Here is a 14,448-nt window from a genome sequence, read left to right as displayed (position 1 = left end):
ACTCTCATCACTTCTATTCACCATATTAATAGCCAGAACAGTTAGGCAAGAAAAAGAAATAAAAGGTATCCAAATTCTTTTTTTTTTTTTTTTAATCTTTTTGCCATTTCTTGGGCCACTCCTGCGGCATATGGAGGTTCCCAGGCTAGGGGTCGAATCGGAGCTGTGGCCGCCAGCCTACGCCAGAGCCACAGCAACGCAGGATCTGAGCCTCGTCTGCAACCTACACCACAGCTCACGGCAACGCCGGATCCTTAACCCACTGAGCAAGGGCAGGGACCGAACCCGAAACCCCATGGTTCCTAGTCGGATTCGTTAACCACTGCGCCACGACAGGAACTCCTGTATCCAAATTCTTAAAGTAAAAATGTTTACAAATGACATGATTCTATATTTAGAACACTCTAAAGACTACTAAAAAATTGTTAGAACTGGAGCTCCCATCATGGCACAGTGGTTAACAAATCCAACAAGGAACCATGAGGTTGCGGGTTTGATTCCTGGCCTTGCTCAGTGGGTTAAGGATCCTGTGTTGCGGTGAGCTGTGGTGTAGATCTCAGACGCCACTCGGATCCCGAGTTGCTGTGGCTGTGGCATAGGCTGGCGGCTACAGCTCCGATTCGACCCCTAGCCTGGGAACCTCCATATGCCGCGAGAGCAGCCCAAGAAATGGCAAAAAGACAAAAAGACAAAAAAAAAATTGTTAGAACTAATACATGAATTCAGTGAAGTTGATGGATACAAAATCAATATTTTAAAAAGTCAGTTGCTTTTCTATCCATTAACAATGAATTATCAGAAGTAGAAATTTAAAAAACAATTGCAAAAACAATCCTATAAACAATTCCATCAAAAACCATATTTAGAAATAAATTTAACCAAGAATATGAAAGATCTATGTGCTGAAACTGTAAGACATTGATGGAAAAATTGAGGAAGACACAAATGAATGGAAAGATAGACCGTGTTCATGGATTGGAAGAATTAATATTGTTAAAATTAAATCCATGCCACCCAAAACAATCTACAGATTCAATGCAATCCCTATCAAAATTCCAACAGTATTTTTCACAGAAGTAGGGAAAACAATCCTAAAGTTTGTATAGAACCAAAAAAGACCCTAAATAGCCAAAGCAATCTTGAGAAAGAAGAACAAAGTCAGAGGCATCACAATTCTTGACTACCAAGTACTCTATTACAGGAGTTCCCTTCATGGCTCATCAGTTAATGAACCTGACTAGGATCCATGAGGATGTGGGTTCCATCCCTGGCCTTGCTCAGTGGGTTAAGGATCCAGTGTTGCCATGATGCCATTTTATTTTGTTTTTTATTTTATTTTATTTTATTTTATTTTATTTTATTTTATTTTATTTTATTTTATTTTATTTTTTGTCTTTTAGGGCCGCACCTGTGGCACATGGACATACAGATGAACAGGAATGCCAAGATTAGTGTTTCTTTTCCAGAGTTTTACATAGTTGGAATCATACAGTGTAGTATATGCCTTTTTGCATCTGCCTTCATTCTTTCGGTGTAATGTTTATGAGATTCATCCATGGTTGTTGCTTATATATATATTGTTAAATTTACTTATGCATTCATTAAAAAAAATCTATTGTAGGAGTTCCCGCTGTGGTACGGTGGGTAAAAATCTGACTGTGGTGGCTCAGGCTGCTATGGAAATACAGGTTTGATCCCCAGCCAGGTGCACTGGGTTAGGATCTGGTATTGCCACATATGTGGTACAGGTCGCAGCTGTGGCTCGGATTCGATCTCTGGCCGAGGAAATTCCATATGCCACCACTGCAGCCAAACAAAAAACAATATATTGTAAGTGCTCTTTTAAAATTTTCAGTGTTCGGAGTTCCCCTTGTGCCATAGTGGAAATGAATCCAACTCAGATCCATGAGGTTGTGGGTTCCATCCCTGGCCTCGCTCAGTGGGTTAAGGATCCTGTGTTGCGGTGAGCTGTGGTGTAGACCGGCAGCAATACCTCCAATTCGACCCCTAGCCTGGGAAACCCCATGTGCCATGGGTTCGGCCCTAGAAAGCAAAAAAAAAAAAAAAAAAAAATTCAAGGTTCAATTTTATTTATGTCTACGTTATAAAAATGCAATTGATTTTTGTATACTGACTTTGAATTTTGTGACCTTGCTAAATTCACTTTTAAGTTCTAGAAGCTATTTTTTTTGTTTATTCCGTAAGATTTTCCACATATAAAATCATGTCATGTGTGAATAAAGCCAATTAGTGTGCTTTTTATTTCTTTTTCTTTCCTTATTGCATTGACAGGGACCTCCAGGACAGTGTTGAGTAGAAGTGCTAGGGCAGATATCCTTGTCTTGTTTCTGATTTTAGGGGGAAAATACTGTCTTTCAAGTGTCATGTTATCTGTAGGTTTTTCACAGATGCCCTTTGCCAGATTGAGGAAGTTCCTTTTATTCCTAATTTGCTGAGATATGAATAGATGCTGAATTTTCTGCAGTTTTTTTTTTTTTTTCTGCACATGTTGGTCACATTGGAGTCATATGACTTGCTTTGGTCAGTGAAAGGTTTACACAAGTTCTAGGCATCTTGCTGGCAGGAACCAGGGTGGGATTTGCTACATCACCTGCCCCCTGCTTCAGTAATGGTTAAAACTCCCACTGAGATGAACCACTTGACATGAAGGTGAGCAAGAAGTGAAATTTACTGAAATAAGCCACAAGGTATGGAGGCTGTTTAGTGTGCATTATAGCCTAACAGAGAATGTTCCTGCTCTCAGAACAAACTCTTTGCCTTCATGCAGCTTACATTCTACCACAAGGGAAGCAGATGAACAAACGTATTATAATATCAGGAAGAGGTGACATTTTGAATGAATGAAGGAAACAAAGCAGATACAGCAGTACGCAGAGATAGAGAATGTTTTATTTTATCTTATTTATTTATCTAATAAAATAAATGTGGAAGTTCCCAGGCTAGGGGTCAAATTGGAGTTGCAGCTGCTGGCCTACATCACAGCCACAGCAATGCTGGATCTGAGCCACATCTGTGACCTACACCACAGCTTATGGCAACACTGTATCCTTAACCCACTGAGGGAGGCCAGGGATGGAACATATGTCCTCATGGATACTAGCTGGGTTTGTTACTGCTGAGCCACAGTGGAAACTCCTGAGAATGTTTTAGTTTTAGATGGGGGACTGGGGAAGTCCTCTTTGAGGAAGGTAGCAGGTGAGCTGAGACCTGAATGATGCGAGGAAAGGACCATGAGGTGCCTGGGGGAAGGGTGTTCCAGGTAGAGGGACCAGCCATGCACAGCCCTAAAGATGAAGTCCAGGTTCTCCTGGGCATGGAGGATTGTGACAGAGCTGAAAGAGCCATCCTCAAAGAGGAGACAGAGAAGAGCACATCTGTCAGTTTCTTCTGCTCTGCACCATCTCCCTCCATCCTTGCCTACATACAAGCAAGGCCAAGAAGTGCAGTAGTGGCACTGGGATAGACCCAGCCAGCTTTGTCATGCACTAGGATAGACCCAGCTGGCTTCGTTAAGCAAGGATGGAGGCAAGTGGTCTGGTGGGAGGTTGTTGAAGCTAGGAGGTGCTGCAGGAGCACCGGGATAGACACAGGGGTCTTGCTGCACAGGGATGGAGGCAGGCAGTCTCTCTGGGCAGGAGCCATCAGCTCAGGATGAGAGTGGTTCTGGGTTGAAGGAAATTTCCCTTTCAATGGACACCTCAGTGTAACAGCTCTGACCTGGGCTCTTTTAATGAGCCATTCCTGTCCCTGGCCTGAGCAAAAAAACACTCCTGCCAGTTGCCTTGAAGGTTGGAATCAAGAGTCAGGTAGCAGTGTACAGAGAGTTTAATTTACACCCTCAGAGAGTGGGCTGCCTTGGGTAGGGACTCACTGGCTGCAACTGGGTCTGTCCTTATATTTCTATATCGTGGACCTATTTGGGGACCCAAATTCCTTGCCCTAGGCCCACTAATTTCCTGTCCCAACCCCCAGCATCGGGCGTGCTTAAGGGGGTGCATTTGGACCCTCTGATTGCTTTCTGGCGAGGATGCCTTATTTGCATGGGAAAAATTTATAGGGAGATGCTCCAAAGAACATTCCTCTGGTATCTGCATGTGTCTTAATTGTTTGATCACAGGCCTCCTGTTTTTTGTACTGATAAATGAGTCACCCGGGTCAGAATTCCTATCCTATCCTACCTGACACATCCGCCCAGTGGGCCCCATGGCCCATTCTGGTTTTGTGGGGACTAGAGAAACTGTGACAACAGATGTCCAGTTGGTGATGGTCCTGCCATACTGCTTATATACCAGTGTCCCTCCACTCCTGGGAGTTTGGAAAGTGCAGGCAGGGGGAGGAGGAAAAGGGAGTAACTGGACTTCTTCCCCTGCCTCCGGCATAGAGGCTGAGAAAACTTATGTGACTGACCTTGATGAGGCAGTTCATGACCATAACTCTCCTGAAAGTTATTCTCTACCTTAAAACCCTTCAACAGCTTTCTGCTGACCTTAAGAATTAGCCTAATTGTGGCCCAACAGTAAAGAACCCAACTAGTATCCGAGTATGTGGGTTTAAACCCTGGCCTTGCTCAGTGGGTTAAGGATCTGGTGTTGTCGTGAGCTGTGGTTTAGGTCGCAGACGCGGCTCAAATCCCACATTGCTGTGGCTGTGGTGTAGGTTCTGATCTGGCCCCTAGCCTGGGAATTTCCATATGCTGTGGGTATGTCCCTAAGAAGACAAAGAAAAAAGAAAAAGAAGAGGAAGCCTAATTGTGGCTCTACTATCAGGCAAACCTCCTGTCACCTCCTTCCCCTTACAGAATTCTTCAGTCACACCAGGTCGTTTTCAGTTCCTGCACTGAGCCATGTTTTCTCTGAGCCTTTGCAAAGGCTGTTCCTTCTGTTAGGAACACTCTTCCTCCCTTTTCCAGGCTAAACATCCCTTAGGACTCAGTTTAAATGTCAGTTCTCCTGGGAGACTTCCCAGACTAGCTTAGGCGAGTCCACCAAATGCTTCCTTAGCATCTTGTCTTTCTATAAATACAGCATTTATCACACTGTGTTGTAGCTTTACAAAATTAAAAAGTAATTCGATATACAGAGAGGTGTAAAAAATAATATAGAGAGCACCCATAAACTTATCACCCTAGCTAAGCAATAAAACTTTGCGGCTGAAGCTATTGTAAAGCTAGCTCTCAACATTGTGCACCCTCCCTATTTCCAACCATGTGTGTCTTTACACTTTTATTCCAGGTGCATAAGTATTGTTTTTCTTGGCTTTACTCTCTATGTATGTTATTACAAAGATATATCTGCAACTTGCATTTCCCTCTCAGCCTTACTTTGAGATTCATTTATGTGGACAGGGGTAACTAGATCACTTCTACTGCTGTGTACATTGCAACATAATTTATACACTGTCTCCATTGATGGGCATTTAGATCTCTAGATCATTTACAAATGTTTGCAATTTCAAAGTCCGCCACAAAGCTTTATTGTGCCTGTTCCCTTAAAAGTGTGATAGTTTCTCTGGGCGCAAAGTCAGTAGTGCAATTGGGGGGTCATTGTGCCTGCCTGCCTTGAACTTGCCAATCAGGGACTGGCAAGGAGCGCTTCCAAGGGGTGGTAGCACACGGTAGTTTTTATGTTGCAACTCCATCTGTGGATAGTAAACGCTCTGGGGGCCGGGACTTTGCCTGCCTGGCTTACCATGGCTTTTGCAGGACAGTGGACAGAGACCACTAACACTCGTTTGCAGGGTGAATAGCTGGACGCAGGGATTCAGCGGAAGGTCGCTCAGCCGGTGGTGAGAACCCGGGAGCAGCAGCTAAGCTGCTTCAGCTTCTCTTGCCGGGACCAGAGCCCTGCGCAGCGGGTGGGGCCTGGGCTCCAGGCTTGGTGGACTCCCCCCGCCCCAACCCCGCCCCGCCCTCGCCCCGCCCCCGCGGCGGCTCGGGGCGGGGCGAGGGGCCAAGAGCCCGGCGATGACGGGCGCGCTACAGTCTGCGGAGGAGCCACGCGAGCTCCGGCAGCGCGGCGTCGGCGTCGGCGTCGGGAGCCGAGCGGCGGAGGCGCGGGGGAGGCGGCCCGGGGCAGCCGGCGGCATGAATGCTGCTCAGGGCGCAGGACGGGCGCTGGCTGCGCTGCTGCTGGCCGCGTCCGTGCTTAGCGCCGCGCTGCTGGCCCCCGGCAGCTCCCCGACGCCAGGTAAGTGAGACTTAAGGCTGGGCCCGTGGGGCGGCGACTGTCCCTTCCCTGGGGCGGCGTTCGGGCTGGGGTTCAGAGGGGGAGCGGCGCCCGGAACTCCCGTGTCGTTTCCGCTGCGCCGCTGCAGCTGGGCCAGGGCTTGTGCGAGGAGGCCGGCCCTCATCCGTAGTCGGCCCGACCAGGGGGAGGGCGCGGGAGGGCAAGGTGGGCGCCCCGGCCTCCATAGAGTGCTTTGACCTGGAGGCCTGTACCCCCTCAAATCCAAAGCTGATCAGAGCCGGGACGGCGCCCTCCATCCTCCGCTGCATCAAGGCGATCCGCGGGAGTTGCGGCCCAAGTGTGCAGCCCGGTGCGCGGCGGGACAGAGAAGCCGAGTCTGCGGGGCTGGGCTGCGGGCTGCTGCAGCCTCGGGAGCTGGGGGCGGAGACGACGTGTTGGATTTCAAGCGCGCCTCCCCAGCTCCGCCGGGCGATTCCGCTTCCACGGTGACCCGAGAAGCGCCGGGGCTGCGGCCGGCGGGGAAGCCCTGGGCGAGGTCCACGGCCCAGGAGGGGCCGGCGAGGGTCATGCAGACGTACGGCGGGGACGAGCAGCCCTCTGCTCAGCGAGCGTTTCCTCAGCTTGCCAGTCTCAGAGCTCGCGAGGGAAATGGAAAAAAAGGCAAATTCCAGGGCCTTCCCCTACAACAACTTGGACCAGGACCCTAGTCCCAAGTCCCTTCCAGGGGATGCTGTGGTCCGGGTTGGTGGGACCAGCCAAGTGCAGGACATCCGGTTTGTGATTCTGGGGAAGATCTCATCTATCACCTGGGAAACTGAGTCACTTGCCTTACCTTCCCTTCCTCCCATCCCCTTCTCCATATCAAATCACAGGAGTTTTAGTGTTAGTGTGTGTGGTTCAAACTGCTCCTCCCACCCAATCAAAATGTTGTAGGATGAAAACAGAATTGAATTTTAAAAAAGCGTATTAACTGAATACGTTTTGTACCTGTCTACTCCCGCTGGGATCTCATCCACTCCCTCCCTTTATAATTGAGGAACAGACCTCAGGAGGTTATGTAATTCGACCCGTCACAACTTAACAGGGACAGATCCCATACAGCATTCTCTTTTTGTACTTTGTCGTCAATGGTAATGATCAGGACTATAAGAAAAAGGTGGTTTCTAAACAGTGATTCCGTGTAGTGAGGGAGAACATACTAGTAGGGTTCCGAAGCTATCCACCCCGAACTACCACAAAGCGGGGACAGCCGGGCTTTTAGTGCCACCTGGAGTCCAGGTTTGGTCTGGATGGATTCCTAATAAGAGCTCCACCTTTATATGATTTGAGGACTCAAGTTTATTTGAAAGGAAGAGAAAAGTAATATGTCTTTTAAGATATGCTCAGCAAAGACACTTATGAGCAGAGAGCTAGAACCAGAAATGAAATATTTGGAAATGAAGTAAAAGTCTAATGTACAAGCAGTACAATTCCCTGGGCACTGTTGAAAGGTGACTTTGTTTGGTTTATTTCTTCACCAAGACACAGGAAGAGGAGGAGGGGGTTGTTTTCGGTATGTAATGCTCCTTGAGGTTGCCCTGGTATTTCCAAGGTCAGCTGCATGGAAGTTGACAGCTTTTTCTAGAAATTGAGCCTCAGTTTCAATTTCAGCATCATATCAGGTGGCTGGGGAATTTTGTCCTTTGCGTGTGTATGTGATTCAGATTATAGACTCATTGGGGTTTTTTTTTATATTTTATTGAAGTATAGTTAACTTGCAATGTTGTGTTAATTTCTGCTGTACAGCAAAGTGGTTCAGTTATATATATGTGTGTGTATACACATATACAGACACGTATACATTCTTTTTCATATTCTTTTCCATTATGGGTTATCGTAGAATATAGAATATGGTTCTCTGTGCTCTGCAGTAGGACCTTTTTGTTTATCTATTCTGTATATAATAGTTTGCATCTGCTAATCCCACAGACTCACTGGTTTTTAAAAAAATGTCCAGGAGTTCCTGCTGTGGCACAATGGGTTAGGGAACTGGCTTTGTCTCTGCAGCAGCTTGGGTTGCTGCTGCAGCTTGGATTCAATCCCCAGCCCTGGCCCAGTGGGTTAAGGATCTGGTGTTTCTGCAGCTGTGGTATAGGTTGCAGCTGTGGCTTGGATTCAGTCCCTGGCTTGGGAACTTCCATATGCTGCAGGTGTGGCAAAAAAATAAAAATAAAAGTTCAAATAATGCAAGCTGTTTTCTTTAACCTTGGCTGCACAGTAGCATTACTTGGGAGGTTTTTTGGTTGATCTTGTTTTAGGGAGGATAACAAGTGTTGGCAAGAATGTAGAGAAATGGAAACCCTTGTACGCTGTTGGTGGGAATGTAAATTGGCGCAGCCATGGTGGAATACAGTATGGAATTTCTCAAAAAACAAAAAATAGAGCTGTCTTATGATCCAGCAGTTCCACTCCTGGGTGTATATCTGAAAAAGCAAAAACACTAATTCAAAAAGATATGTACACCTCAATGTCATAGCAGTGCTATTTGCAAAAGCCAAGATATGGAAGCAACCTAAGTGTCCATCAACAGAAGAAGATGTGATATATATATATACAATATGTATATGCCTATATACAATGGAATATTACTCAGCCATAAAAAAGAATGGAATTTTGCCATTTGTAACAACATGGGTGTACCTGGAGAGTGTTATCCTTAGTGAAATAAGTCAGACAGAGAAAGGCAAATACTGTATGCTAAAATAAAACAAATAAATATAACAAAACAAGAAATAGACTCACAGATGTAGGTAGAACAAACTAGTGGTTGCCAGTGGGGAGAGGCAAGGGAGAGGGGCAAGATAGGGGTAGGGGACTAAGAGGTACAAACTATGTATAAAATAAGCTACATGGATATATTGTGTAGCATCAGAAATATAGCCAATATTTTATAGTACCTTTAAATGGAATATAATCTATACAAATTTTGAATCACTATGTGGTGCACCTGAAACTAATACAAACCAACTGTACCTCAATTTAAAAAATACAGAAAGTCAAATCACACTGGCTGGTCAGAGATTCTGATTTAAATTGATCTGTGGTTGAGTCCAGGCTTTTTTTTTTTTTTTTTTTTTCTTTTTAGGGCCACACCCATGGCATAAGGAAGTTCCCGGGCTAGGGGTTGAATTGGAGCTACAGCTGCTGGCCACAGCATCTCCAGATCCGAGCTGCGTCTTTGAGCTATATTGCAGCTCATGGCAATGCCAGATCCTCTAACCCACTGAGCAAGGCCAAAGATTGAACCCGTGTCTTCATGGATACTAGTTGAGTTCCTTACCGCTAAGCTGTGATGGGAACTCCCAGGAAATTATATTTTCTATACATTAGCTAAAAAGCAGGGGAAAACGGTAAACCAGCCCAGCTGTTAGGGAACAGATCAGCTTAATCTCAGGAGAGCGGGAGCATAGAGGTTAGGGGCTGGTCTGACTGGTGGCACTGGTGGGTGACCTCTGGCAAGTTGCTTGACCTCTCCAGGCCTCACATGCCTCATCCAGAAAACAGAGACGGTGGCAGCTGTGTCATGAGGCTGTTGGGGCCTCGTGCACAGTAATTGTGTAGTTACTCATGTCACCTGGGAGCTAGTGACCCACAGTTGTCCTTATATATCAGTCCCACTAAATTGGAGAGGAATTTGGTTAAACCTAAGAAAAACTGTTAAAAAAATCTATTTTTGGTTAAAAGTTCCATTCCTAGAAATTCATTCATTCATTTTTTTTCTCTTTTTATGGTTGTACCCGAGGCATATGGAAGTTCCAGGCCAGGGGTCATATTGGAGCTACAGCTGAGGCCTACTGCACAGCCACAGCAACATTGGATCTGAGCTGCCTCTGTGACTTACACCACAGCTTGCAGCAATGCTGGATCTTTAACCCACTGAGCAAGACCAGGGATCGAACCCACATCCTCAAAGATACTAGTTGGGTTATTAACCTACTGAGCCACAATATAAACTCCCTAGAAGTTCATTCTTAAGGAACAATGTCAAAAGAAGAAGAACATGTTGATTTTCAGATGTCTATAGTTTAATTTTTGTATGGGATGTAGCTTTTTTTTTGCTTTTTAGGGCTGCACCTGTGGCATATGGACATTCTCTGGCTAGGGGTTGAATTGGAGCTGTAGCTGCAGGCCTACACCATAGCCACAGCAAAGAGGAATCTGAGCTGAGTCTGACTGATCCCACAGCTCACAGCAACCCCGGATCCTTACTCATTACTGCTGACCTGCAATGGGAACTTCTGCATCATTTCTTATACTTGGAAGAAATGAGGAGTGGTGAGAAACTAGAAATGAGGTTAAAAGAAAAGAAATAAGTTTAAAAAATCAATCACATGTTCCTGATTCTTTTTTTTTTTTTCTTTTACTTTGCTTTTTAGGGCCACATATGCAGCATGTGGAAGTTCCCAGGCTAGGGGCTGAATTGGAGCTGCAGCTGCAGGCCTACACCACAGCACATGGCAGCACTGGATCCTTAACCCACTGAGCAAGGCCAGGGATCAAACCTGCATCCTCATGGATACTAGTCAGGTTTATTACCACTGAGCCACAATGGGAACTCCCTATGTTCCTGATTCTGATAAGGCACCTGATGTCAGTTGGATGTGGCCTGGATTGTTGTAATCACCATTTGTCAACATGTACCTTGTGGAGTACCCCTGTGGTGAAGGATCCAACATTGCTGCAGCTGTGGAGTAGGTTGCAGCTGCAGCTCAGATTCCATCCCTGGGTCAGGAACTTCCATATCGGTGGCGTGGCCAGAAAACAAAACAAAATACTTTGTTTGAGGTTCCATGCCAAGCACTTTGCATATATTATCAATTGTTGCCTCCCCAACAATCCTCTGAAATACACACCCCTGATTTATTTATTTTATTTATTTATTTATTTTTACTTTTTTAGGGCCACACCTGTGGCATATGGAGGTTCCCAGGCTAGGGGTCGAATCGGAGCTGTAGTCGCTGGCCGGTGCTACAGCCACAGCCACATGGAATCCAAAACATGAACGTACGCCACAGCTCATTAGCCCACTGATCAAGGTCAGGGATTGAACCTGCGTCCTCATGGTTACTAGTCTGACTCGTTACCTGCTGAGCCACAACAGGAACTCCCCCACCACCCCGATTTATTGATGAGAACACTGAGGCAGAGCAGGATTCAAATTCAAGTTGGCCCAGTTTGGGGTCCGCACACTTAACCCACCATGTTGCACTCCCAACCCAAACAGTGCTTCCACTGGAGGGACACCAAAGAACAGAAAAAGTGTTTAATAAAGCTTTAGTCTAGGGGGGAAAGCTACAGTAGATTATTAAGAGTTATATACTGTGTGTTCTGTCTTCAGTGAGAGCTAAATAAGGGTGAATTAGGATAAACTTTTATTTTTTTAATTTGTCTTTTTAGGGACGCACCCGAGGCATATGGAAGTTCCCAGGCTAGGGGTCGAATTGGAGCTGCAGCTGTAGGCCTACACCACAGCCACAGCAATGCCAGATCTGAGCCAAGACTTCATGGCACCTCCAGATCCTTAACCCAGTGAGTGAGGCCAGAGGTCGAACCTGCATCTTCATGGATACTAGTCGGGTTTGTTACTACTGAGCCACAGCTGGACCCCTAAGATAAACCTTTCAAACAAGGGCTTTAGGCTGGCTACAGTGAAGACTTTCCCAAATTAGGAGTTTGCACTGTGGCTAAGTGGGTTAAAGTCCTGATGTTTTTTCTGTGAGGATGTGGATTCGATCCCTGGCCTTGCTCAGTGGGTAAAGGGGCCAACGTTGTTTATAAGCTGTGGCATATATCACAGATGTGGTTTGGATCCAGTGTTGCCTGTGGCTGTGGTGTAGGTTGCAGCTGCAGCTCCAGTTTGACCCCTGGCCCAGGAACTTACATATGCTGCAGGTGCAGCTGTGAAAAGAAAAAAAAAAATTTCCTGCATTAACCATTCCAGATGAGGTACTCGGGAGTCCTGAATTAAGCTTTCATGTTACAAAATAGAAGAGTTCCCTCCTGGCCCAGTGGTTAAGGATCTGGCATTGACGCTGCTGTGGCTTGAGTTTAATTCCTGACCTGGGAACCTGTGTGGTGGGTGCAGCCAAAAAAACTGAACTAAGACCAAAAGGAAAAAAAAAAAAAGCTAGATGGTTGCCTTTCTAGTTGTGTTTTTATTTTTATTTATTTGTTTGTTTGTTTGTTTGCTTTTCAGGGCCATACCCACGGCATATGGACATTCCCAGGCTAGGGGTTGAATCAGTGCTACAGTTGCCAGCCTGTGCCACAGCCACAGCAATTTGGGATCTGAGCCTCGTCTGTGACCTACACCACAGCTCACAGCATCCCCAACCTGCCGAGCGAGGCCAGCAAGAGAATCTTCATCCTCATGGATACTAGTTTTCCTTTTTTTCTTTTGCCTAGGAGCTAGAAGGTAATTTCTTTTTCATACAACAGATGTAAATGGCCCAGTTGGTCTGGATGAAACATTTTGCTTGAACTTCAGCCAACCATAGTTCACTTTGTTTTCATACCAAGTCGGCAGACTTAGAGGCAGAATGTGCCTGGTCTGTGTGGAATCCTAAGCATTTCTGATGAAGTGATGGGGCCAGGAATCTGGAGCAGTGGCCCTTTCTCCCTTCAGATGTACCCTCTCTCTATCTCAGTCTTATATCTCACATGGAACCCCAGAGATGCAGAGCTCCAAACCAAAGTGGCATCGAGCAAGCTTGGAAAGCACATGCAGCCCCCCAAGGCCCCCGCTCCCCCATGTGTCCTGACCCTTGGTCTGGGGTCTTGCAGGTCTCACAAGCGGCCTGTCCCAGCTCACAGCTGATTAACATGTGCCACGACACTTGCGGTGTTGGGAAAGTCACAAATTTGGTTCACATCAGTTTCAGAGTTCACCGCACAACTCTCTGGCTAAGGGCAGTTAGTCATCCCATGAGCCTGAATTTCTTCATCTGTAGAATGGAGAAAATGCCTGGCTGTCATCTTATCAAATGGAAAGTATATGGGAAATTTGGTTCACATCAGTTTCAGAGTTCACCGCACAACTCTCTGGCTAAGGGCAGTTAGTCATCCCATGAGCCTGAATTTCTTCATCTGTAGAATGGAGAAAATGCCTGGCTGTCATCTTATCAAATGGAAAGTATATGGGAACTACTAAATTCAGTGCCTGACATGCCTGGGCACGTGATGATTGTAAGGACCTCATACTACCTCTTACACCATGAGTGTAGCTCATGTAGTTACAGCGTGAGTGCTGTTGACTGAATCCTTGTTTGTAGTAGAAGCCCATGTGAAGGAGGGGGTGCTGGGTGCATTTGAGTGTGTGGGTGCATGCATCTGTGTGGACATGGCATGTGGAACAAGAGACCCCAGCCTTTGAGAAGCACTCCTGAGAAGCCAGTGTTCACTCAGATGCACTTGGTCTCTTTTAGGTGCTTTGTTTTTCATTGTTTTTATTTATTTACTTTTAACTCTCTTTTTCTTTCTTTGCTTTTTAGAGCCACACCTGCAGCGTATGGGAGTTCCCAGGCTAGGGGTCAAATCAGAGCTGCAGCTGCCAGCCTGCATCACAGCCACAGCAACACAGGATCTGAGCCAGGTCTGTGTCCTACACCATAGCTCACAGCAATGCTGGATCCTTAACCTGTTGAGCAAGGCCAGGGATTGATCATGCATCCTTATGGATACCTGTCAGGTTCATTACCACTGAGCCATGATGGGAACTCCCTAATTTTTTTTTCTAATTTTCACAGACTTAGACAGAAAAAGGCATGTGGAGCTGAAAATGGACCAGGCTTTGCTGCTCATCCATAATGAATTGCCTGGGACCAACTTGACTGTCTACTGGAGTTCTGAGCGCTGCTACCAAGTAGGTACCATGTGCTGCTTAGTATTGTTGGCTTTGGGACTGGTCTGTATGACCCTTGGTGCTGTCAGACCTAAAATCCTTTACATGTTAACTTCAGCATATAGGTGAGAGAACTAACAGGCTATGTAGAGATGCAGGAGTAGTACTATCAGAGTCTCAGAGAATGCCTGGCTGTGGGTAGCATCCATTTCTTTTCTTTTCTTTTCTTTTCTTTTCTTTCTTTTCGTCTTTTTTTTTTTGTCTTTTAGGGCTGCACCCTCGGGATATGGAGGTTTCCAGGCTAGGGGTTAATCAGAGCTACAGATGGCTAGCCTACACCACAGCTATAGCAACGTAGGATCT

The 14,448-nt window shown here is 46.1% G+C and overlaps 1 protein-coding gene across 1 annotated transcript in view; it reads left to right on the top strand.

Annotated features, from left to right (window-relative positions):
* Positions 1-5,968: 5,968 nt before the first annotated feature.
* HGSNAT (heparan-alpha-glucosaminide N-acetyltransferase) overlaps positions 5,969-14,448 on the top strand; it is a 44,864-nt gene continuing 36,384 nt past the window's right edge. The window contains 2 exon segments of the mRNA XM_047771751.1: positions 5,969-6,206; positions 13,991-14,106. Coding sequence (XP_047627707.1) covers positions 5,984-6,206; positions 13,991-14,106 — 339 coding nt within the window. The 5' untranslated portion in view covers positions 5,969-5,983.

This window comes from Phacochoerus africanus, chromosome 3 (assembly GCF_016906955.1).
Source record: "Phacochoerus africanus isolate WHEZ1 chromosome 3, ROS_Pafr_v1, whole genome shotgun sequence".
NCBI classification, from domain to species: Eukaryota; Metazoa; Chordata; class Mammalia; order Artiodactyla; family Suidae; genus Phacochoerus; species Phacochoerus africanus.
The sequence above is the reverse complement of the archived record's forward strand: the minus strand, read 5'-3'. Positions and strand labels throughout refer to the sequence as shown.